This window comes from Carcharhinus amblyrhynchos, chromosome 20 (genome assembly GCF_965287045.1).
Source record: "Carcharhinus amblyrhynchos chromosome 20, sCarAmb.v2.hapA, whole genome shotgun sequence".
Lineage (NCBI taxonomy): Eukaryota > Metazoa > Chordata > Chondrichthyes > Carcharhiniformes > Carcharhinidae > Carcharhinus > Carcharhinus amblyrhynchos.
In genome coordinates this window covers 4,106,593-4,132,564 of record NC_137343.1, presented here as the reverse complement: position 1 = coordinate 4,132,564, position 25,972 = coordinate 4,106,593, and the positions used below count along the sequence as shown (strand labels likewise).

General features: G+C 47.1%; 1 protein-coding gene across 3 annotated transcripts in view; it reads right to left on the bottom strand.

The window, feature by feature from the left end:
- Positions 1-2,818: 2,818 nt before the first annotated feature.
- Positions 2,819-25,972, bottom strand: part of ulk1b (unc-51 like autophagy activating kinase 1) — a 112,995-nt gene continuing 89,841 nt past the window's right edge. For 2 of the 3 annotated variants that reach the window (XM_080207988.1, XM_080207989.1), the window contains exons 21-28: positions 24,256-24,371; positions 22,109-22,240; positions 17,342-17,550; positions 13,871-14,052; positions 11,944-12,062; positions 7,379-7,536; positions 5,494-5,629; positions 2,819-4,499 (exon numbers count right to left, since the gene is read on the bottom strand). In XM_080207988.1, coding sequence (XP_080064114.1) covers positions 4,444-4,499; positions 5,494-5,629; positions 7,379-7,536; positions 11,944-12,062; positions 13,871-14,052; positions 17,342-17,550; positions 22,109-22,240; positions 24,256-24,371 — 1,108 coding nt within the window. In that variant the 3' untranslated portion in view covers positions 2,819-4,443. The remainder of the gene's footprint in view (positions 4,500-5,493; positions 5,630-7,378; positions 7,537-11,943; positions 12,063-13,870; positions 14,053-17,341; positions 17,551-22,108; positions 22,241-24,255; positions 24,372-25,972) is intronic. The other variant, XM_080207990.1, reaches the window with a different exon arrangement.

Below are 25,972 nucleotides of genomic sequence, written 5' to 3'. Positions count from 1 at the left end.
TCCAATCCCGTTCCCCAAACATTTATAAACAAGCAAACCACTGCAAAAAGAGACCGTCCAAATTAAAATATCATCAACAATCCCAGTGACAACTCACTGGGGTGGATTTTGACTTTGTTACAGGGTCAAGATCCGTCTCATCAGTAAACTTGGCCAAACTCCCAAAGACAACCAGTAATGCTCTGGCCTTCTGTAAACCAATTCAGATCTCATATGACTAACTGATTTAAGATGAATGTGCTGGGAAGCTTGTAATATTCCTGTCAGGATAGGCCGAGTCTTTCTCACAGTTCTGGTAAACAGGAAATGTTCCAACAATTGCCTCTACTGCTTAAAGTTGAACTTCATTTGAATCATGTAATCTCCTCATTAAGGCCAAGAGTTTAAGACATCTAACGCAACCTTTGGATTTTGAAATGGGACTTGGTACATTTCCCGTGTGTTGAAGTTGTAGAAATCACACAACTTCCAATGGAATGAGTAGAAATGATTGACAGCTTCAAGTTTCCAGGTGGCCAGATCACCAACAACCTGTCCTGATCCCTACACACCAACACTATAGTTAAGAAAGCCCACAAACGTCTCTAATTTCTCAGGAGGCTAAGGAAATTTGGATGTCAGCTATGACTCTCACCAACTTTTACAGATGCGCCATAGAACACATTCATTCTGGCTGTGTCACAGCTTGGTATGGGCTCCTGCTCTGCCCAAGACCACAAGAAACTGCAAAGCATTGTGAATGTAGCCCAATCCATCATGCAAACTAGCCTCCCATCCATTGACTCTGCCTCGGAACAGCAGTCAGTATAATTAAGGACCCCACGCACCCTGGACATTCTCTCTTTCACCTTCTTCCATCAGGAAAAAGATACAAAACTCTGAGGTCACGTACCAACCGACTCAAGAACAGCTGCTTCCCTGGTGCCATCAGACTACTGACTGGAACTACCTCATATTAAGATGATCTTTCTTTACACCCTCATTATGATTGTAACACTACATTCTGCACCTTCTCCTTTCATTCTCTATTTAAAAGTTTAATTTTTACTAACACAAGTAGGCTTACATTAACGCTTCAATGAAGTTACTGTGAGAATCCACTAGTCGCTACACTCTGGTGACTGTTCAGGTACAGCGAGGGAGAATTTAGCACGGCCAATGCACCTCACCAGCACGCCCTTCGGACTGTGGGGGGAAACTGGAGCACCCCAGAAGTAATCCACGCAGACATGGGGAGAATGTGCAAACTCCACACAGACAGTGACCCAAGTCGGAAATTGAACCTGGGTCTCTGATACGGCGAGGCAGCAGTGCTAACCACATCCATTCTGCATATGGGAGGCGATGGCCTAGTGGTATTATTGCTAGACTATTAATCCTGAAATTCAGCTAATGTTCTGGGGATCCGGGTTCAAATCCCACCAAGGCAGATGGTGGAATTTGGATTCAATAAAAAAAATCTGGAATTAAGAAAATACTGATGACCACGAAACCATTGTCGATTGTTGGAAAAACCCATCTGGTTCACTAATGTCCTTTAGGGAAGGAAATCTGCCGTCCTTACCCGGTCTGGCCTACATATGACTCCAGAATCAAAGCAATGTGGTTGACTCTCAACTGCCCTCCTAGGGATGGACAATAAATGGTGGCTAACCAGCAGCACCCACGTCCCATGAATGATTTTTAAAAAATGTTTTTGTTGGTATAGTGCACAAGAAACAATACTTTTCACTGTCTACTAATACATGTGACAATAATACATCAAATCAAATCAGAAGCAAAATACTGCAAACGCTGGGACTCTGAAATAAAGACAACATACGGAAAATACTCAGCCTGTCTGTCAGTCTCTGTGGAGAGAGAAACAGAGTTAACCTTTCTGGTTGTGACCTTTAATCAGAATTCACTGACTTTAACACAACAAAGCATCCCCAAACATGAACACCCTAGGAATGCAGGTCAGACTCATGGTGGCACAGTGGTTAGCACTGCTGCCTCACAGCGCCAGGGACCTGGGTTCAATTCCAGCCTTGGGTGACTGTGTGGAGTTTGCACATTCTCCCCGTTTCTCTGAGGGTTTCCTCTGGGTGCTCCGGTTTCCGCCCACAGTCGAAAGATGTGTGGGTTAGGTCAATTGGCCATGCAAAATTGACTGTAGTGTCAGGGGATTAGCAGACTAAGAATGTGGGGTTACGGGAATAGACTTGTCTGGGCTTGTGAAATCTCACTAACTGTCCTGGCTGGAGACAATACACACCTCTTCAACCTGTGCTTAACCCTCTCCCCACTCACATTGTCTGTACCTGCAAAAACCTGATTACTTGTTCAGACATGCATTCCAACCATTATCTTGCAACTGAGTCTTTGTCTATATATGCCCTGTTTGTGAAACAAATCCTGCACTCACCTGATGAAGGGGCAGCACTCCGAAAGCTCGTGCTACCAAATAAATCTGTTGGACTTTAACCTGCTGTTGTGAGATTTCTTACTGTGTTTACCCCAGTCCAACGCCGGCAACTCCACATTACGGGAATAGAACCCGGGTGGAATTATGGTTGACGCAGACTCAATGGGCCAAACGGCCCCCTTCTACGTTGTAGGGATTCTATCAACACGAGGAGACAAAAGGGTAGGTGTCCAAATGTACAGACAAGAGATTGAGTCGAAGTGATTTGGACCAGGGGGCTGAGGTTGAACATTGAGAACATTCAGCTCACTCCAGCTGGACCCCACCAATGTAACAATCTCCTCTTCAAAAGGTACGGGGAGCACAGCAAACTTTTCCAACTCTTTTATTTAATTCTGGGGTGGAGGGGGGGCGGTTTGTACAATTCAAAGACGAAAATAAAAGGTTACAGCACTCACGGAAATAAAAACTGAACAGAAAAACGTTTCCAGCATTTTAACATTGCAGAGTAACAAAATACACTTTGAGCAGTTCCATCCTGAACATGTTAGCCAACAGCTGATGCTCCGAGCTGCCGTGGAATCTGTCAAAACAAAAACTACACAACAGGAAAGAAAGAACCAAGAACAGTCGCCTTGGAAACAGTTGACGCTTTGAGTACAGCAAATCACTCCAGTTTGCCTGTGTTCCTCACTGACTTCAAAACAATAAATACTAACTGATAACACTTATCTTACACAGTTCAGGGTTAAGTCAAAACCTCTTGTAGCGAGTTTGGTGGCACTGATATCTTTGCTATATATATATATTCTTGTGTACACACAGTGGGTAATTTTCAAGTATTTATGTGAAATAGAGGAGAAGAAGAAGACATCATTGGTTGACAATCTCTGGGTCACAAGTACCCTCAAATTCCAAACTGCAACTACATTCAAGTGACTACCTGCGACAGCGTGGAATCTCAGCTGTGTACGCCGCGCGCTTTCCCATTCAAATTCCTGACCATTCACAACCTGGTTTGCTTCATTTGCCTATCAAAAAAAAAATAAAGCAAAGTCCTCACGCACGCACACACGTGCACACTCACTTAAATCACAAGAAACGGGACAGGACGGGGGGGTCCACAATTAACAATCTACAGGTGCGATTGTCCACTGTCGCTGCTCTCGCGTCTGAAATACTACTTGGAAATTTCTCCTGTGCAGACTTCGACCGAGAGAATAGGGCGCGCACACACGCACACGTACACACACACACACACACACACTCTCACCCCATACTGTACCAACTACATGCCGAGATTATCTGATAGTGCAACACAAAAACAGACAAGGAATGATGGGGATGGGGATTGGGGATTGCTGGGAGGGGGAAATCCTAACTTTGCATTCCATCCTTCCGTGATAACATGACAAGTGGTTCATGTTCGTAACCAACGCTAATATAAAGTGCACCTCTACCTTACAGGCTAGTGTGTGTGTGTGTGTGGGCGGGGGGGGATGTTTCTGTCTGTGTGTGTGCGTGTGTGTGTAACACTTCAGAAAAAAGTGAGGAAAGTGCTTCAAGGCAGCATTCAATGAAAAACAAAAAGCTTCGTTGCTTCTGAAAATGTCTCACAGACTTTCTTCAGCTGAAAAGTGTTTAATCCTCATCTTTCATGCATCAACTGCGATTTTCTGTCTGCATTTATTAATCAGCAGTGACCCGGCTGAATATTCTTCTTCGAAGCCCGAAGATAATGTCAGAGAGGATTCCCGTTGAACCCTTTCCTCTTCAGTCAAGTGTCTTCTGCAGAACGATCCTCTGAGTGACTTTGTTAGAAGAAATCTACACAGCAGACCGGAAAGGTCTGTAACTGCTGCAGTGGCTTCGCAGGGGGGAGGAAAGATCCCACTGAAATGTCCCCAACCAGTCGCGGGCTGATATGCACGATAAAACCCCAGCCCGTTTCCAATGGCGATTGGGTTGGTTGCCATCTGGTATCCAGGTACTCTAGATACCGCAAGAGCCGAGACCTGGGACAGTTCATAGGGGTGTCATGCACACAGCCCCGGTTGTAAGGCAGACAGCCTGCGTTCAATGCTCTGCTTACCTAGAAACAGACAAGAAATGATGGGTTCTGTGAGTTAGTTGCAGGAGGATCGATGGACAATTAGTCGGTGCACTGATTCTGGATGCAGACAGGTCAGTAATAGCGACTCCTTGATATAACTGCGCAGATTTTTACGAGAATGAACTAGTGTCCTGCTGGTGAGAAAATGGGAGAGTTGCAGATCCATATTTTGGGTGAGTTTTCATTCCCAATCTTATGGAATTGGACATTGAAAATATAGGCTAGACCATATCTAGCTGCTGCAAAGAGTGGACGGGGATTAATTTGCCAGCTAGCCTGCAGAGGCAGCTATTGCGCATGCGCAGACCACTGATTCTACACGTGTGCAATAGTAACAGCACAGGGAGCTGTAATGCATATGCAGAATTCTGATCCTGCACATGTGCAGTAGCAGACAGACAGAGCACCGCCAGGCTTGTGCTGTTGCAGCCAGTCTGAACACAGCCACATCCCGTCCCCTGTGGCCAATTGTGAACCTCACACTGCCTGAAAATACAGCCCCCTGCCGCTCAGGCTGATTGCCCAGATTCCTCCCCACCAATCAGAGCTGCAGAGAGGCAGCAGGCACCCCCCCCCTCCCCTAACAGGCTTCCCCTTCCCCAGTGGGCACTGCCAAGGTGCCAGATGGGCATTACTGAGGTGCCAGGCGGGCACTGCCCAAGGGCAGCTACTGTGTGTGAACCCACTGAACTCCCCTTCTGCATCAAACCTGTGCATTCCTCAGTACATTTACGAGCAGAGTGCTCAGTGATATGGAGTCAGAATGCTTGGACAATAAAACTGTCATCTACTGATTGCAGTGGAAACACCTCTAACAAAACCAGCTCAAACACACGCTGCTAAATCGACGCAGATTCAATAATCCCACCTGAGAAGTTCTGTCCTGCAAGTCCACATTTTGACACAGGTTTCAAAATGAATTTGTTAAGGAGCAGAAACACTGCGCAGGAATAGTTAAATAAAGGCTTCTTACACTTGCTGATGTTGTCCACATCTTCCTGCTCGGTAATTATCTGGGAGAGACCCTCCATCAGTAGCAGCGCCTTGTGGTACCGTTGAATACAGTCGTCTCCCTGCTGGAACATCTCATCCAGCGCCGTAGACTGCACCTGGAACGAGGCAGAACCACAGACATCATTCCCCGTGCTCCAGTGGGTCTCACTCACCTGGCATCTGACAGAAAGAAGTCTCACAACACCAGGTTAAAGTCCAACAGCTTTATTTGGTAGCACGAGCTTTCGGAGCACTGCCCCTTCATCAGCTGAGTGCAGGATTTGTTTCACAAACAGGGCATACATAGACACAGACTCAATTATTTGACAGATGTACAAGTGCGGGTTCATGGTCTTTAAGCAAATGTCCCTTTCATCTGTTTTCAGACCATAAACGTGGCAGAAACCTTTCACAAAATTCTTCCTCTCTCCCTCACAGAGGTCTCAAATTAGACAGTTGTCCAGAACCATGTTACAGCCCATCAAATCCAGACCCGTGTCCTTCCCCACAAGACCCCTGTTTCTCCCATTCCCCATCTCCCCCACTTGCTTCACATTCCCTTTCATAGTCCCCCCTTTCTCGGGCAGTATGGATCTTGCTCTGGGTCTCTGGGTCATGAGTCCAGTGACAACACTACTGTGGCCCCGCCTCCGCGCACTTTTGCCAACATCCAACCGGGTTAATCAGACAGGACCGGCCCTGACACACGTGATTCATTCAGAACCGTTCACATGTTCCATCACTCCAACGACAAATTCTCCTAGCTCCTCACAACCAACGGTGAAGAAATACCCCTGCATTCACCTCCGTTCGCTCTTTCTCCCAAACTAACGGAGTGACTTTAGCAATTTTATCAAACGGTACAATCCCCAAACCAGGAGAGTTCTGAGAAAATATGACAAAGGAATCTGCAATTTCCTCACTTATTTCTTAATAATATTCCTGTGGGCGAAGGGATTGTGTCCGGGAGATTAGTCTCATTCTTAACTCCATTACTATTTTCTACTAACTTTTAATCCACTACCACTGCACCAACCCCACCCCCCCTTCTCTCTCTCTCTCTCTCCCCACGCACCCCACCCCAACCCCCCGTATCATTAATTTTTTACCCTCTTCGTCTATTGTGAAAATAAATCTAAAATATTCAATTACTAAGTCTGCCATGTGCTTATTCTCAATGACAATTCCATCTGGATCTGTCCTTAACCGGTTTGCTCTCTCCTTTAACCCTCTCTTGATACATTTAGTAAAACATTTACACTGTTTTGATACCTCTGGAGGTTTATTTCCCTCTGGGCAGCACACGTCCTCTTCCAGGTTGTGACTGAGAGGAGAGGGGCTAATAAAGGGGTACAGGATGGGTAGGAAAGGCAGGGTCAACTCCGGCATCCCACAACAATCGGCCCTACTCTTCCCGTGCTCTGTTAGACCTCTCTGCCACCTCCAGCCTTCCCTCAACATCTCCCTCTACCTCCTTTGTGACAACATTGCTGATCAAAGGGAGGCGATGGTCCAGTGGCATTATCGCTAGACCTTTAATCCAGAAACTCAGCTGATGTTCCGGGGACCCAGGTTCGAATCCCGCCACGGCAGATGGTGGAATGTGCATTCAATAAAAAAATCTACTGATGATCACGAAACCATTGCCGACTGTTAGAAAAACCCATCTGAGTCCAGAGCACAGCAACGTAGTTGACTCTTAACTGCCCTCCAAGGGTAACTAGGGATGGGCAATAAATGCTGGCCAGCCAATGACACCCAGGTCCCATGAATGAATTAAAAATATCATTCCTCAGTTTGCATGTAGCTCTGTACAAGTGGACACTGTGGTTTGTGATGGGGAGCAGACACTGAGACACTCTTACCATCTGCACAGTGTGGCTATAGATGAGTTTCTCGGCAGTAATGCTGTTTATTCTGTCCATGAGTCGCTGCTTATCCACAAAGAACCTCTGTAACCGGACAGTCAGACAGCGACAGTGAGACACGCACGACTTGTAGTGTTCATTCAGCTTCTTCACCACTGCAGAGACACAAGGCAACAATTCACTTAGTTTCATTACATTCTTGGACTTTCTGCTTGTTATTAAGATAATATCTCAATCTCCTACATGACAAGAAGGATGTCACTACATTGGAATCACTTCATAAGAACATAAGAAATAGGAGCAGGAGTAGGCCATCTGGCCCTTCGAGCCTGCCCCGCCATTCAATAAGATCATGGCTGATCTGTCGTGGCTCAGTTCCACATTCCCGCCCTCTCCCCATAACCCTTAATCCCCTTTCTTATCAAATACCCATCAACCCGCGTCTTAAAAATATTTAGCGAGGCAGCCTCCACCACTTCAACGGGCAGAGAATTCCAGAGATTCACCACCCTTTGAGTGAAGAAGTTCCTCCTCAACTCCATTCTAAACCGCCCCCCCTTTATCTTGAGGCTGTGCCCCCTAGTCCTACTGTCCTTTCTGAGCGGGAAGAGCCTCTCCACCTCTATCCTATCCATCCCATTCATCATCTTATACGTCTCAATGAGATCTCCCCTCATTCTTCTAAACTCTAATGAGTACAAGCCTAGTTTATTCAGCCTCTCCTCATAGTTCAACCCCCTCAACTCCGGTATCAGCCTAGTAAACCTCCTCTGCACTCCCTCCAAGGCCAAAATATCCTTGCGTAAGTGCGGCGACCAAAACCTTCAGAGAACGTTTACTAGACTTCAGAGAAGGTTTACCACCCAGGAATGGGTGGGTTGTCTTACTAGGAAAAGTTTAAGTTTATTAGTGTCAGAAATAGGCTGACAGTGACACTGCAATGAAGTTACTGTGAAAATCCCCTAGTTGCCACACTCTGGTGCCTGTTCAGACACACTGAGAGATAATTCAGCACGGCCAATGTACTTAACCCGCACATCATAGAATTCATAGAATCACAGAATTCCTACAGTGCAGAAAGATCCCACTCAGCCCATCAAGTCTGCACCAACCACAATCCCACCCAGGCCCTATCCCCATAACCCCATACATTTACCCTAGCTAACCCCCCTGACCCTAAAGGGCATCTTAGCATGGCCAATCCACCTAACCAATCCATCTTTCAGACTGTGGGAGAAAACTGGAGCACCTGGAGGAAACCCTCACAGACACAGGGAGAACGTGCAGACTCTGCATAGACAGTGACCCAAGCGGGAATTGGACCCGGGTCCCTGGCACTGTGAGGCAGCAGTGCTAACCACTGTGCCACCAGGTGACCCTTATTGGAGAGGTTATGTTTGCATCCACTGGAGTTTAGAAAAGTGAGAGATGACTTGATTTGATTTATTATTGTCACATGTGTTGGTACACAGTGAAAAGTATTGTTTCTTGCGTGCTATACCATCAAAGTATACTGTTCATAGAGAAGGAAAGGAGAGAGTGCAGAATGTAGAGTTACACTTTATGATCCTGAGGGATGTTGCCAGGGTGGATGTGGAGAGGATGCTTCCTCTTGTGGGTGAATGTAGAACGAGGGGGTCACAGTTAAAGTCAGAGACGAGGAGAATGTTTTTCTCTTCGGGGATTTGAGAGCCTCTGCAACTCTCTTCCTCAAAAGGCAGTGGGAGCAGAATCTTTGAATAATACTAAGGTCGAGCGAGGTAGATTCTTGTTTAACGAGAGGGTGAAAGATTATTGGGGGTCAGCAGGAATGTGGGGTTGACGTTACAATCAGGTCAGCTATGATTTTACTGAATGTCGGAGCAGGGTGTGTGTGCGTGCGTGTAATAATCCTGTGGAGGGAGAAATGCCTCCGCCAAAATCCCTTTATTTACAATCTAGCAGCAGTACACAGCATGCTCACAGCCAGCAGTCTACCTTCAGGAGTGCCAGAGGAGCTAACATTCCTGGTTAAATACAAGGAAAAGACTCCCTAATTGGCCCATCAATCAGATCCTTAATCAGAGAGTTCATACCCCAATAGGCCAACCTCAATGGCCTGATTGAAGTCATTACAGTGTGTCATGACATCTCTAAGTATTTTCCAGCCAATGAAATTCTTCAGAAGCGTAGTCACTGTTGGGCTTTTGGAAACATGGCTGTCAGTTTCCACACAGCAACAAACAGCAGTGAGAGAAATGACCAAATAACAAACTCTTAATGATACTGGCTGAGGGTTACTGATTAGCTTCAGGACTCCAGGGAGAACTCCTCAGGTTCTCACTCAATACTGCTCCATGGGAGATTTTACATCCTGCTGCAGGATGTGTTAAACAAGTGTTTAAAGTCTTGATTGAAAGATGGCACCTCCAAGAGTGCAGTGCCTCCTCTGTCCAGCACTGGAATGTCACCTGGCATTTTCTGCTCGAGTCTCCAGGGTAGAATTTGAACCCACAATCTTAGGGTTCAAGGGCAAGAATGTGATTGATCCACAGAGGGAGTGTGACCCACTGAGACTGAGACCCACAGAGAGATCGCAGGAGACCCGCAGAGCGAGTGTGACCCACTGAGACTGAGACCCACAGTGAGAACACAGGTGACCCGCAGAGTGTGAGACCCATAGGGAGAGTGCAGGCAACCCACAGAGCGAGTGTGTGACCCATTGAGACTGAGACCCACAGAGAAAGGGCAGGCGATCCGCAGAGCGTGAGACCCACAGAGAGAGCGCAGGCCACTATTACCTGAGCCACAACAGACACTAGACTGTGCAACTGATAACATTCTGTATTAAAGAAAGGTGCTTTACAAATGCAGCTTTTTCTTTATAAATAACTGTGTGACCTGTGCAAGTTTGTGTGGCGAATAGGAAAGAAAGGAAGGCAGTTTCCGGGAATGTAAATTGATGCAAAGGTGAAGAGGAGATTTGATTGACCTGTTGAATATTGTGAAGTGTTTTGACAGAGTAAATGAGGACAACTTGATTCCACTGGGAGGAGAGTTAGACACGGGTTTAATATCATTGCAAAAGAATCAGAGAATATGGAATCCCTACCGTGCACAAGGAGGCCATTTGGCCCATTTAATCTGCACTGACTCTCACAGAGTAATTTAGTCAGGCCCTCTTCCCCTGCCCAAACCCATAACCCGTATATTTAGCACGGCCAATCCATCTAATCTGCTCATCTTTGGAGTGTGGGAGCACCCGAAGGAAGCCCACGCAAACACGGGGAGAACATGCAGATTCCACATAGACTGTGATCCAAGGCCGGAAGAGAACCCGGATTCCTGGTGCTATGAGGTAGCAGTGATAACCATCTGTCCCATAATCCTTGGTGAGATGTGGTGAAACCACTTTGTTATACAATGGCTGGTTGTCCCAATTTCAATGCTGAGTAAATTCATTCTATACCTCTTCCCAAACCAGCACCATCCAAAATAGCAAAACAGGCCACTCAGCCCTTCCCAAGTCTGCTGCACCATCCACGGCTGATCTGACTGTAATCTCCCATCTACCCCGGATAATCTTTCATCCTTTTATTTATCAAGAATCTTATCTAGCTCTGCTTCTACTGTCTTTCGAGGAAGTAAGTTCCAGAAGCCCTTAACCCTCAGAAAGAGACATTCTCCTAATATCTGCATTAAATGGGTGACGTATGAGGAATGGCTGAGGACTCGGGATCTGTACTCGATGGAGTTTAGAAGGATCAGGGGGATCTCATTGAAACTTACAGAATACTGGAAGGCCTGGATAGAATGGACGTGGAGAAGATGTTTCCATCAGTGGGAGAGACTAGGATCCGAGGGCACAGCCTCAGAATAAGGGATGACCCTTTAGAACAGAAATGAGGAGGAATTTCTTCAGCCAGAGGATGGTGAATCTGTGGAACTGTTTGACGCAGAAGGCTATGAAGGCTGGGTCAGGAAGTGTATTTAAGACAGAGATATATAGGTTCTTAATTGGGAAGGGGATCAAAGGTTACGCAGAAAAGGCAGGAGAATGGGATCTAGGGAGGAAGTGGGGATCAGGATATTGAATTCGATGATCAGCTACGATCAAAATGAATGGTGGAGCAGGCTCGAAGGGCCAAATGGCCTCCTCCTGCTTCTAGTTTCTATGAGGGACTGAGCGACTTATCAGTCATGATCAAATGGCAGAGCAGACTCAATGGGTCGAATGGCCTAGTTCTGCTCCTATATTTGATGGTCTTTTGGATTTCTTATTTTTAAACAGTGACCCCATAGATTGTCTGACAAAAGGAAACAGAGTAACCCTGGCAACACTCCTCAGGGTCTTACACGTTTTAATCAGGCCACCTCTTACTCTTCTAAACTCGGACAGGTGTAAGCCTGGCCTGTCCAAACTTCCTTCTTAACACAGAGCAGACGGTGTGTTATTGAGAAAGGTGAAGGCAGTTCTGTCACTCTGAGCTCCAGGTGAGCCATCCCAACCCGGCTGTGTTTCGGAATGCTCAACGACTTTCCTACCTCGGCAGAGGGATTAAACACCGGCAACGTGGACTAACCTTGTTTGACAGTCGACGATGGGCACAGTTTGCCCGCCTTGATCTGGTTCTTGCTCATGTGCAAGGCTGACGACAGAAGCTCAGCAACCTTCATGTAAAGAACCAGCTGCTCGGCATAGCTGCAATAAGAGAAACACTACAGTCAGACACAGATAGTGCACGCACACGCGTGTGCGCCTGAGAGTCAGCGTGTTTGAGTGTGAGGCTGGGATTGTCGATGATAGACCCCTTATTTTTAAACAGTGACTCTGTAGTTCATAGATCATAGTGCAGAAGAAGGCCATTCGGCCCATTAAGTCTGCACTGACCACAATCCCGCCCAGGCCCTATCCCCATTTACCCTAGCTAGTCCCCCTGACACAAAGGCCCAATTGTAACATGGCTAATCCGCCTAATCCGTATATCTTTGGAGTGTGGCAGGAAACCGGAGCAGCCGGAGGGAACCCATGCAGACACGGGGAGAACATGCCGACTCCACGCGGGCAGTGACCCAAGTCAGGAATTGAACCGGGGTTCCTGGCGCTGTGAGGCAGCAGTGCTAACCACTGTGTCACCGTGCTGCCCCTTCTCGATTCTCTGACAAGAGAATCTTCTCCACATCCACAACAGGAGCATAAAACATCACCAGACTAAATATCACCTGTCCAGGTCAGGTCCGCACCCCCACCCCCACCCCCACCCCGTCCCCACCCCTTTGCTGGAATCACTCCCCTATCGGCATGCTGTCCAGATGGCGTCACACTCAACGTGTCTCTGAAGATGTGTGTCTGGCCAGCAGAACTCCGAGGAGAGCTCGGGGACAGGGTTTCAGTTTGAACTTTCAGCTGTCTCCAGCCTCAGTGTTTTAGGGGAATTTCTGCTCCATGATGCGGAGCTGTAGGTTCTGCTCCTTTGGATGGAGCAGAGGGAGTTAGTAGAGGGGATTGAGTGTCAGACTGATCCTGGAGTGGGGCTTGAACCCCCAACCTCCCGACTCAGCAACAACTTGCATTTACGTATCACCTTGAAGGTAGGAAGTGCGTTTTGCAAGAGGATAGTCAGAAACACTGATAAACAGAAGGGTAAATTGGGAGAATTTGGTGGGTTTTTAAGGAAGTCTTAAAGGAGGAGGGAGAGATGGAATAAATTCCAGAGTTTGAGACTCAGGCAGTTGAAGGAACGGTCACCAAGAGTTACAGAATCCCTCAAGTGCAGAAGGAGACCATTCAGCCCATCGATTCTGCACCAACTCTGACAGAGAATTCCATTCAAGCCTATCCCTACAAACCCATGTATTTACCCCATTAATCCCTTTAATCTATATATTTTGGGACATTAAGGAACAATTTAGCATGGCCAATCCACCCAACTGGCAGATCTTTGTACTGTGGGAGGAAACTGGAGGAAACCCACGCAGACACGGGGAGAATGTGCAAACTCCACACAGACAGTGACCCGAGGCTGGATTTGAACCCAGGTCCCTGGCGCTGTGAGACAGCATGCCACTGTGCCACCATGTCACCCCATGGAGTGATTAAACTTGGTGATGCTCAAGAGGCAGAAGTGGTTGAGTGTACATATTTTGGAGGATTTTGGGATTGGAGGAGGTGATGGAGATAGGAAGGATTGTGGGACTGGAGGAAATGATGGCGATAGGGAGGGTTGTGGGACTGGAGGAGATGATGGAGATAGGAAGGGTTGTGGGACTGGAGGAGATGATGGAGATAGGGAGGGTTGTGGGACAGGGAGGGCTGTGGGACTGGAGGAGATGATGGAGATAGGAAGGGTTGTGGGACTGGAGGAGATGATGGAGATAGGGAGGGTTAAGGGACTGGAGGAGATGATGGAGGTAGGGAGGGGTGAGGCCCCGGAGGAGTTGAGAACAAGGTAACCGGATATGACACATTGAGGCGTGGCTGATGAATCCCTCCCCACGGGCCTCACTCACCTCCATTCCTTACTCAGCAGGCTAATTTGATCGACCACCACGCTCTCCTGCAGTTGGCAAGCAGAGCTCACTGAGCTGCAGGTCATCTCAAAGGGGTTTCCTTTGGCTGAAGCAATCTCCATCACACAGTGGATAAAGACCAGGGTGAATCGCAGATTCTTTAGGATCTCAGTGTGTTCCTGCTGTGAAAGACACGGAACCGGTGTGAATCCTGGAACAGATAGACACTAAACCCCTCGAGCAGGCAGACAACGCACCAATCATTGAACATTTTCGGCAGTTTGTACAAGTTGCAAAAGACCATTCACTTCTCAAAAGGGTTAAACTGCGTCATTTCATCGAGACCAATTGTACCCAGTCTCTTGATGGGACAAAACTTGGGTATTACTTGGATAGGACGGCTTGGTGGCACAGTGGTTAGCACTGCTACCTCTCAGCTTAATTCCAGGCTTAATTCCCAACTTGGGTCACTGTCTGCACGGAGTTTGCACCTTTTTTCCTGTGTCTGTGTGAGTTTCCTCCGGGTGCTCCGGCTTCCTCCCACATTTTTAAAAAACGCAATTCAAATTCTCAAAAGCACTGCCTGGGAAGGTAGTGGAGACCTTACAATCTTTAAAAAGTATTTTGATGAGCACTTGAACCGTAAAACATTCAAGGGTATGGGAGGGGGGCTGGAAAATGGGATTAGTGCAACTTTAGCGGTAGATATCATTGGTGCAGACTCGATGGGCCGAAGGGCCTTTCCCGTGCTGTGTAACTCAATGGGTGGAATTTTACTGGCACGTCTGTGCGAGGTTCGTACGATCCCACCCAAGGCCAAGGGAGAATGTCTTTTTCTGACTCTCCCCCCTGAAGAATTCGGGCGGGCGTGCCGGTAAGATTCCAGCCTATGTCTCTATGACTCAAATGGTCAAAGCAGGATGTGAACTATGTGCTCTGGATCACTAGATACCAAGAACTCCTTTTAATGTGTAATCGCTGAACACTGCGGCCAGTTAGCGCACAGCATGCTCCCAGAAACAACAATGAGATAACTGATCAGATCATTTGTTCTACATTTTGGTTAATGGTTAAATGTTGAGCAAAATGCATGAACCATTATGCTACCACAGCTGGCTCAGAAGTTTTATGGGGCTTATTTTCCTGTCTCTGCTTTTGGCTGTCTGCACTGGGTGGACAGGAGTTGAGGACAGGTTGCTGTGGAGTGAAAGGTCTCACTGCCAGCACTTTGAACAAGAGCAGAGGGTTCACCTGGTGTCCCGGCTAATATTTATCCCTCACCAACATCAGAAAAATCAGATCATCTGGATTTTTCATTGCTATTGTGGGATCTTGCAGTGCACAAGCTGGCTGCTGCCTTTCCCATATTGCATGTTAAGAGGTAGTAGATAATTAGTTATAAAAGGTGCTATAGAAATGCAAGTTCTTTCAGACGTTTCCTTTCTGTTTTGCTTCATAGAAGAGTCCATTCGGTCCATCGAGCCTGTGCCGACTCTCTGACAGAGTATCTCAAGCAGGCCCTCTCCTCCATCCTATCCCCTAACAGCACACGGTGACCACGGCACATCTTCGGACTGGGGGAGTAAACCGGAGCACCTGGGAGAAACTCACGCAGACATGGGGAGAACGTGCAAACTCCACACAGAACAGTGAACTGAGGCTGGAATCGAACCTGAGACCCTGGCGCTGAGAGGCAGCAGTGCTAATCACTGTGCCAACTTACATTCACGTAGCACCTTGAATGTAGTGAACCTTGTCAAGTCACATCACGGGGGTGTCGTGGAATAGAATTTGACATTGAACCACATACCGGTCTGATTCCTGGGATCGCGGGACTGACGTATGAGGAGAGATTGACGAGGTTAGGGTTGTATTTACTGTAGTTCGGAAGAATTAGGAGGAATGTCAGAGAAAGTTATAAAAATCTAATAGGATTGGACAGGATAGATGCAGGAAGGATGTTCCCGATGGTGGGGAGTCCAGAACATTGCCACATTCTGAGGATTCAGGGTAGGCGGACGGAGGTGAGGAGAGTGGTGAATGTGTGGAATTCACTACCACAGAAAGTAGTTGAGGCCAAAACATGTTTCCGAGGAGTTCGATATAGAATCATAGAATCTGACAATGCAGAAGGAGGCGATTTGGCCCATTGAATCTGCTCCGACCACAATCCCACCAGGCCCTATCCCCATAACCCCATGTATTTACTCTACTAATCCCCCTGACACTAGGGTCAATTTAGCATGGCCAATCAACCTAGCCCGCTCATCTTTGGAGTGTGGGAGGAAACCGGAGCACTCGGAGGAAACCCACGCAGACATGGGGAGAATGTGCAGACTCTACATTAATGGTGACCCGAGGCTGGAATTGAACCCAGGTCCCTGGTTCTGTGAGGCAGCCGTGCTAGCCATTGGGCCGCTCCATACTTCAGGCAAAGAGGATCAAAGGATGTGCGAGAAGGTGGGATCAGGTTATTGAGTTGCATGATCAGCCATGATCGTTATGAATGGTGGAACAGGCTTGAAGGGCCGAACAGCCTCCTCCTGTTACAATTTTCTATGTTTCTATAGGAGGTATTTGGTCAGAGAGGTAGGAACACCATAAAAGGAAGGCTGAGGGAGCTAGCAAGTGGAGAGTTTCAGGGAGGAAATTCCAGGTGATGGAAATTGGGAATGACATGAAAGACAGGATTGGAGGAGCGCAGAGATCTCGGGGGGCTGGAGGAGTTCACAGAGACAGGGTCAGGTTAGGCCATGGACAGGTTTGGAAACGAAAGATGAGAACCTTGTTTAAAATGGAGATGCTTCCAGCCTGGGAGCCATGACGGGTCAGCGGGCACAGGGGAGGGTGAAGAGTGAATAGAACTCAGTCAGGGTTAGGACACAGGCAGCAGGGTTTTGGTTGACCTTAAGTTTATGGAGGGTGGAAGGTGGGAGGCCAGAAAACCCATGTAGAACATTCCAGAATGATTTGAAGACTAATTGCTGGAAGAAGAATTAATGGAATAAAAATCAGGCAATGTAAAATCTGTACTTCACCTTGAAGATGGAAGTTTATCTCAAGCTTGCTTGACTATTCTAGTTATGGACATGCTTGGTTTTAAACTGAGTGGGAGGGAGAGGGTGTTCCCACTAGTAGGAAAACTAGAACCAGAGGGCACAACCTCAGGCTAAAGGGACGATCCTTTAAAACAGAGATGAGGAGGAATTTTGTCAGCCAGAGAGTGGTGAGTTTGTGGAACTCTTTGCTGCAGAAGGCTGTGGAGGCCGGGTCACAGAGTGTCTTTAAGACAGAGATAGGTTCTTGATTAATAAGAGGCTCAGGGATTATGGGGAAAAGGCAGAAGAATGGGATGAGAAAAATGTCAGCCATGATTGAATGGCGGAGCAAACTCGATGGGCCGAGTGGCCTAATTCTGCTTCTATGTCCTTTGGTCCAAACACAATACAAAAATCTTGAACTTTTATTCACCTCCATTAGGGTTTCTTCTGGTAGTTCAGGGGCTTCAAAGGTCACCATTGCCTCCATGTTTGTTGCGATGGAGTCTGGATACATGTACCTGAGGCTCGAGGGTCCCTCATACAGTGCAGGAGAAGATTCTGCACTCGGCCCCGCCGGTGAGCATTGAAATACACGGCCACTGCTGGAGCCCACGGAGCTCATAGAACTGGAGGAACCCACTGTGGATAGGCAAAGGAGAATGATATTAGAACAGAGAGATGTTTGATGGCCTGCAGGGACATGATGGGTCAAAGGGTGTCTTACTGAGCAGCAAAACACTGTGGGTGGGATTTTCCAACCGCGCTCATCCTGAAACCAGAAAATCCCACCCGAGGTCAACAAACCTTTCCATGGGTCTGTCCCTTGCCCAGTAAAATTCCCAGGGCAGGCGGGACAGGAAAATTCTGCCCTATGACTCTAATCATAGAATCTCTACAGTGCAGAAAGAGGCCATTCAGCCCATCGAGTCTGCACCAACCACAATCTGACACAGGCCCCATTATCCCACACATTTACCCTCCCAATCCCCTTAACATTAAGGTGCAATTTAGCATGGCCAATCCACCTAACCCATTCATCTTTGGACTGTGGAAGGAAACCGGAGTACATGGAGGAAACCCACATAGGTACGGGGAGAATGTGCAGACTCCACAAAGACAGTGTCCCAAGGCCAGAATCGAACCTGGATCCCTGGCGCTGTGAGACAGCAGTGCTAACCACTGTGCCGCCATTGCAGTCTTTAAATCCAGCAGCTTAACCTCAAACCTCAGAGTGAGATTGGGCGCCAGCGACTGCATTGGAATGCCTGAGGTAAACAAACGGTTAAGTCTCTCGACTGAATAGCCAGTTTCACTCTTTCACCAAAGCCATGCAGCAGCCTGGCCTGCAGTTCTTGTCTTGTAGGTACACCCACACCGCTGGTAGGGAGGGAGCTCCAGGAGTTTGACCCAGTGACAGTGAATGAAAAACCGATGATGATGGGTGACTTGGAGGGGAACTTGCAGATGATGGTGTTCCCATGAGTTTGTTGCCCTTGTCCTTCTCAATGGTAAAGGCTGGGGGAAGCCTTGGTGAATTGCTGTGGCACCTCTTGTTGTTGGCACACACTGCTGCCACTGGGCGTTTTAAAAGTCCTGGGAGATGGGAGTCACTGGCTGGCCAGCATTTAGTTGTCCAGGGGCAGTTGAGAGTCAACCACATTGCTGTGGCTCTGGAGTCACATGTGGGACAGTAGATTTCCTTCCCTAAAGGACAATAGTGAACCAGATGGGTTTTTCCAACAATTGACAATAGTTTCATGGTCATCAGTAGATTCTTAATTCCAGATTTTTTTAAATCGAATTCTGCCGTGGTGAGATTTGAATCTGGGACATCAGCTGAGTTTCTGAATTAATAGCCTACCGATTAATAACACTGGGCCATCGCCTCCCCCAGTGGGGCAGGGAGTGAATATTTAAGATGGTGAATGAAATGCCAATCAAGTGAATTGCCTTGATTTGAACTTGAATTTAGCAAATTTATAATCCATGGCTGGATCCATTCCTCTGATTCATCAGGGTTAAAATTAGCAGTTAGCTCTGGTGTGACAACAACCAGGATATCAATCAAATCTCCTGGAATGTCAGTTATTGACGTGGCTTGTTCATTAATCTGGGGAGGGATTGCATCAGTCAGTTCAACAGAGAAAGCAAACGGAAAGACAAAGTTGCTGACACCTCTCATTTCAAAGGATTCTTCAGGGAGATTCCAGCAGCACTGAAGTTCAGTGATGGATAAAAAAAACCTCAAGTGAGTTTCTACTGGGCCAAATGCAGGCAGATGGGGTTACATAGATTGGCATCGATCAGTTTGGGCCAAAGGGCCTGTCTCTGTGCTATAGATTCTATGAAGATCAAATGTAGAGATGGGAGACACCAGAATGATAGAAAAGGGTTAAATGAGGGTTACAAAGCATTGCTCAGAGTTTTGAAGGTTGAGGGGGTGATCTCTTTGGCGATTGCAGGGAAAAAACTGCAAAGCCAAGAGGAATGAGTAAAGGAATGGGATTAATAGGATAGGATATGGGTTACCATTGACCAGAAACTCAACTGAACTCACCACATAAACACAATGGCTATAAGAGTAGGTCAGAGGCAAGGAATACTGTGGTGAGTAACTCATCTCCTGACTCCCCAAAGCCCATCCACCATCTACAATGCACAAGTCAGGAGTGTGATAGAATACTCCCCACTTGCCTGGATTGGTGCAGCTCCAACAACACTCAAGAAACTCAACACCATCCAGGACAAAGCAGCCCTGTTTGATTGGCACCACATCTACAAACATTCAATCCCTCCACCACTGATGCTCAGTGGCGGCAGTGTGTACTATCTATAAGATGCACTGCAGCAATTTACCAAAGATCCTTAGGCAACACCTTCCAAATCCACAACTACTTCCATCTAGAAGGGCAATGGAAGCAGATACATGGGAATACCACCACCTGCAAGTTCCCCTGTAAGTAACTCAACATCCTAACTTGTAAATATATCGCCGTTCCTTCACAGTCACTGGGTCAAAATTCTCTCCCTAATGGCATTGTGGGTCAACCCACGGCACATGGACTGCAGCAGTTCAAGAAGGCAGTTCACCATCACCTTCTCAAGGGCAACTAAGGATGGGCAATAAATATTGGCCAGCCTGCAATGCCCATGTCCCACAAATCAATTCTAAAAAAAGGAAAGCCCTTTCAAAGAGCCGACACAATGGGCTGAATGGCCTCCTTCTGTACTACGATCCCCTGATCTGAATCCCATGGCAACTGAGCAATTATTATAACTAACAATCACCGGGGAATAAACCAGCCCAGCACCTGAGAGAGGTGTACAAGGCTTTGACAGGTTTAGATGAGGTAGACAAGGAAAAGTTGTTCAGAGAAACTGAATGATTTCAAAAGGAAATTGGATGGTTGCTTGAGGGAAAGAAATTAGCTGGATTAATGGGACAGAATGGGGAAATGGGATTGACTAATTGCTCCACAGACAGCCGGCATCAACTTAACGAGCCTGAATGACCTCCCATTGGTGCAGTACCAGCTGCTAATCCCTGGTCTGGATATACCCGTGACTCAAGTTCCTTAATATTGTCCAGGTAACTTGCGATGGGCATTAAGGTACAGATTGGCCAGTGTTGTCCATATCCTGGCCAGGTAGAAATAATGAATGATGTCTTGGGCTTTTTTGAGCAGCTTAGTAGGCTGACATTTAACTGGAAGAAGGCTGATTTACAGGAATTCTCCCCTAATGTCTTTGAATGTATCATCTCCAAGAAGAATTCATCTTAGTCCCTCTTGTGACGATACTGTGCCTTTAAGAAATGTATTTGTTATGTTTCCTGTGCAGGATCTGTTTTAGCAGTTTTTTTTGTTACCAAAGGCATTTTGTCCATAACCAGCAGCCTGTGTTGTTACTGCAGCAGCATAATTGATCTTAATTGCTAGAATGTTTATTTTAATCTGAACTAATGGCTGATCTGCTGCTTTTAGTGTTTTTACAGAGTAGGACTTGATTAGGTTGGTTGATTAGCTAAGGTCATATGATTGGGTGGAGATAGGCTTACATAGAGAATTCAAGTTCGACTATAATTTGGGAGCTGTGGAAAGAATAAGTGGCTCTGGGTCTCTGAAGACTGGAGTCTGCCAGAGACTAGGTTCACTTCTCTGAAATTCTGCTGTTTGAGGATATATCCTTCGCTGGAAACTGCTGCCTGGATCTCTGCCCAGAGGTGTAAAAAGGCTGGAAATCCAGCACCCATGTCAGCCTATTGGTTTTCCGTGCTAACTGGTTCTGAAGAAGGGATTTATGCCCATGGGCTGCTGTTTACTTGGAACTACAGAGCAATCTAGCTGTTAAGAATAATATTTCATCATGTTTAAGTATTGGTAAAGTTTATGATCATTCTTTTTGTTATATTCTAACTGTGTTGTTAAGTAAGTTTTGTTTGATAAAAGCTTCCTAGTAGGTCACTGTAATCATACATGGAGTGAAACACCTTGGACAGGATACTATGGCCTCACTTGGGCAAGACCAGAAATTCCTGCCCGAGGTCAATGGAGATTTCTGTTGTTGGACCCTCGCCCGCACCGATTCCGTGGCAGGCGAGGTGGTCAAGTTCCAGCCCTTATGCTCATCCTAATGCCAAAATCAAAAATTAGGGTCTAGACTAACTGCATACCTTATACCTTAGAGTTTTTGACCTGGTTCCTAACACTCTGGAGATTAACAGCGGAAGTTTTTGGTTTGCTGTTAACGTTGAGGATATCTGACACATTGGATTGGTTGGCCAATCTCCGGGATTGCCCGGCATTAAAGACTAATCGCCAGGATACCCTTGCCGGGGGAAAAGTCACGTCAGTATTAAGACATGAATGCGTTTTTTCCCCCATTTTACTGGCTCTAAAAATATTGGAGCTGATGGCCAAGAATCAGCCAATCAGGTTAATGCAGAGTCCATGCGCTTTTTGATTGGCTGTGGGTTGGCGAGCCATCTAATGATTTGTCATGTGACCAATGGCGGGTGAATGAAGGTTGGGCAGGTGGAGGTGAGAGATCCTATAATGGAACTTCCAGAGTTAGCAACCCCAACACCGCTCTCCCTGCGAGGGACTCTGGAATAACGACCTATTCATTCATCACAAAAGACTCGATCCTTCCTCCCAGACCAAACTGACTGATCAACACAAATCGATGGAGCCCGTACCTGAAAACATTCTCGTTCTTCCAGAGTGGGGAGGGGTGTCGCTGGGAGGAGATCCAACGGTGAACACCACCGGCGCGGGACTGCTGGAGTACGCCACTCCTGAAGATAAGCAGCCTCCGTGAGCGGCTGGAGCTGGGGGGGGGGAAGAGAGGGAAAAACAGGAAACAAGCTCTTCACGACAAGTCAGAGATTTTCCACATCGCTGAGGGAGGAAAACATAGTCAGGGTGACTCTCACAGACTTGATGGGCCGAATGGCCTCTTTCTGCTCTATGGGAATTCTATGATTCTATGACTAATTTCGAGGAACTTGATTGTGACTTCCTGAGGTTGGGACAGGCACTACAGGAATGCAAGTCTTTCTATTTTTTTACTGTGGCTTCAGCAGTCTGCATTTGGGTGGGGAGTGGTGGGTGGGCTGGCCTGAGGTGGGTTGGGAAGAAACACAGAAAACAGGTGTAGGCCATTCGGCCCTCCAAGCCTGCTCCACCATTCAACATGACTCTATGATTATGGCTGATCCGCTATCGTGATGCCGTGCTCCAGCCCATGGGGTGTGGCAGGATGGGATGGGAGAGATTCCAAGGGGAGAAAGAACATTGACTGCAGTCAACAATCTGGCATGGAAAAAGTCAATGAAATGAGGCATTAGCATCTGGTGAACTGTAAGAGGAATCTAAACTGTTGTGTGCGTCTCACTCCCCTCCAAACCACCCTCCACTAACTTATTTACTTATTTATTAGTGTCACAAGTAGGTTTACATTAACACTACAATGAAGTTACTGTGGGAATTCTATGGGTAGCACGATGGTGCAGTGATTAGCACTGCTGTCTCACAGCGCCAGGGACCGGGGTTCAATTCCAGCCTTGGGTGGAGTTTACACATTCTCCCCGTGTCTGCGTGGGTTTCCTCCGGGTGCTCCGGTTTCCTCCCACAGTCCAAAGATGTGCGGGTGAGGTTGATTGGTCGTGCTAAATTGCCCCATAGTGTCAGTGGTAAATACATGGGGTTAAGGGGATAGGGCCTGGGTGGGATTGTGGTCGGTGCAGACTCGATGGGCCAAATGGCCTCCTTTGCACTGTTGGGGTTCTATGTGAAAATCCCCCAGTCACCACACTCTGGCGTCTGTTCGGACATGAGGCTTCTAGAGCCTTAGAATGGTAAGTCAGTGGTATGGTAGTGTAATAAAATCCTTAATGGGATAGGAAGGAGCATTGGAGTCGGCAAATTTAGCCCTTTGAGCCTGCTCTGCTGTTCAATCAGATAATGGCTGATCTCTCCCTGGTCTCAAATTCACCTCCTCACCTGTTCTCCATGTGCCTTTAATCTGTTGTTATATTAAAAATATATCTATCTCCTTCTTGAAGACATCCAATGATTCAGACTCCACCGCGCTCTGGGGCAAGTACTTCCTCCTCATCTCAGTTTTAAATCTACCGTCTCTCAACCCACACCCATGGCATTAATTTCCCCCTTCGGAGTCTCGGTTGGCAGTGGGGGTGTGAGCCGGGTGAGTGAGCGAGTGGATGAGAGGGTCAGTGTGCTTGTGTGTCCATCGGAGTGAGATACACTGGCAGGTGGGGAAGCTCATTTAAAACGTTCTAAAATCCAGTGTTTTATCCTTGGAGAAATGGAACAGAAGCCAAAACACAGGGTGGCAAAACCCTGGGAGTGGGAGCTGCAGGGTCACAACATTAATCAGACCTGCTTAGCACGAAGAGCACTCAACAACCTGTACCGGTTTCCATTTAAAAAGCACCGTGAACATTTCATACCCAGGACTGTCACCAGACAAAATCTGAAACCGAGTCACAAAGGGAGTCATAAAAGCTTAGTCAAAGAGGGAGGTTTTAAGGAGGGAGAGATTCAGAGAGTGCTGTTTTCTTGTCCCGTCTGCTATGGGAATCGTAGCGGGCGAGGGGCAGACTGTGCAGAGATCCGTTGACCTTGGGTGGGATTTTCCAGTCTTGGGGTAAACGTGGCTGGAAAATCTCAACCAGAGATGTTAAGGGAGAGAATTCTAGAGGTTAGGGCATGGCCACATGAAGGCGTGGCTAGTCCCTGTCCTTTTACTCCAAGTAACATCTGAATGAGAAAGGCTGGCTCTGAACAGCCTCTGATGGTCTGGGTGGTTGGGGTTCCTTACCTGTTACATCCATGGGTTTCTCAGTGTTCAGGCTGTCGTTGCTGACAGCTTCTGACATGGGTCCTCCAAACGCTGCCTTCAGTAGTAGATCAGATAGTTTGCCAGCACTGAGCGACCTGCAGGTTAAGCAGGAAATTCATGAGCAAAAGGAGTGGAAACACAAACCTCACAGTCTGACTGATAAATCTTTCCTGATCCTTCTCACAGATTCATTACAAATTACAGGCAGTAATGGGTCATTATCTGTGTGGAGTCTGCGTGGGTTTCCTCCGGGTGCCCTGGTTTCCTCCCACAGTCTGGTTAGGATGCATTGGCCATGCTAAATTCTCCCTCAGTGTACCCGAACAGGGCACGGTAGCACAGTGGCTAAAACTGCAGCCTCGCAGCAGCAGGAACCCAGGTTCAATTCCTGGCTTGGGTCACTGCCTGTGTGGAGTCTACACGTTCTCCCCGTGTCTGCGTGGGTTTCCTCCGGGTGTTCCGGTTTCCTCCCACAGTCCAAAGATGTTCAGGTTAAGTGGGTTGGCTGTGATAAATTCTCCCTCCGTGTATCCGAACAGGTGCTGGAGTGTGGCGACTAAGGGATTTTCATACTAACTTCATTGCAGTGTTAATGTGAGCCTATTTATAATAATAAATAAATATATAACTACGCCAGGGAATGAATTTCAATTATTTATTGCTTCAGAAGCATTTGTAACTGAATATTTCATTTGTTTTACTGTACATTTAGCCCATCATTTCAATTAGGCCAAATATTATCTCTCTACCTATACCATAGAATGATACAACACAAAATAATTCCATTCGACCCATCTATTCCACACCTGTTCTTTTGAAGGGCAAGTATTTATCCAATTTCCTTTTGAAATAACATTCAAGGCTGGTACATGGGATTAGGTAAGTACATCAGGTGTTTCTCAATGTGTTAGGTGTGTCAGTGCAGACTCAATGGGCTGAAGAGCCTCTTCTACACTGTGATTCTGTGAAAATTACCACTGAACGCCACCGCCCCCCCCCAACTAATGTCTTGTGCAACTCCAACAAGATGTCCCAACTCCTGAACTCGAAGTTCTGACCAATGAAACCAAGCATGCCAAATGCCTTCTTCACTACCTGTCCACCTGTGACTCCACTTTCATGGAGCTATGAGTCTGTACCCTTAGATCCCTTTGTCCTAAGCTCTCCCCAGTACCCTACCATTAACTGAGTAAGTCCTGCCCAGGTTCGATCTACCAAAATGCTTCACCTCGCATTTAAGAACATAAGAAATAGGTAATAGGAGCAGGAGTAGGCCATCTAGCCCTTCGAGCCTGCCCCGCCATTCAATAAGATCATGGCTGATCTGTCGTGGCTCAGTTCCACTTTCCCGCTTTCTCCCCATAACCCTTAATCCCCTCTCTTATCAAAAACCCATCAACCCGCGTCTTAAAAATATTTAGCGAGGCAGCCTCCACCACTTCAACGGGCAGAGAATTCCAGAGATTTACCACCCTTTGAGTGAAGAAGTTCCTCCTCAACTCCGTTCTAAACCGCCCCCCTTTTATCTTGAGGCTGTGCCCCCTAGTCCTACTGTCTTTTTTGAGCGGGAAGAGTTTCTCCACCTCTATCCTATCCATCCCATTCATCATCTTATACGTCTCAATGAGATCTTCCCTCATTCTTCTAAACTCTAACGAGTACAAGCCCAGTTTATTCAGCCTCTCCTCATAGCTCA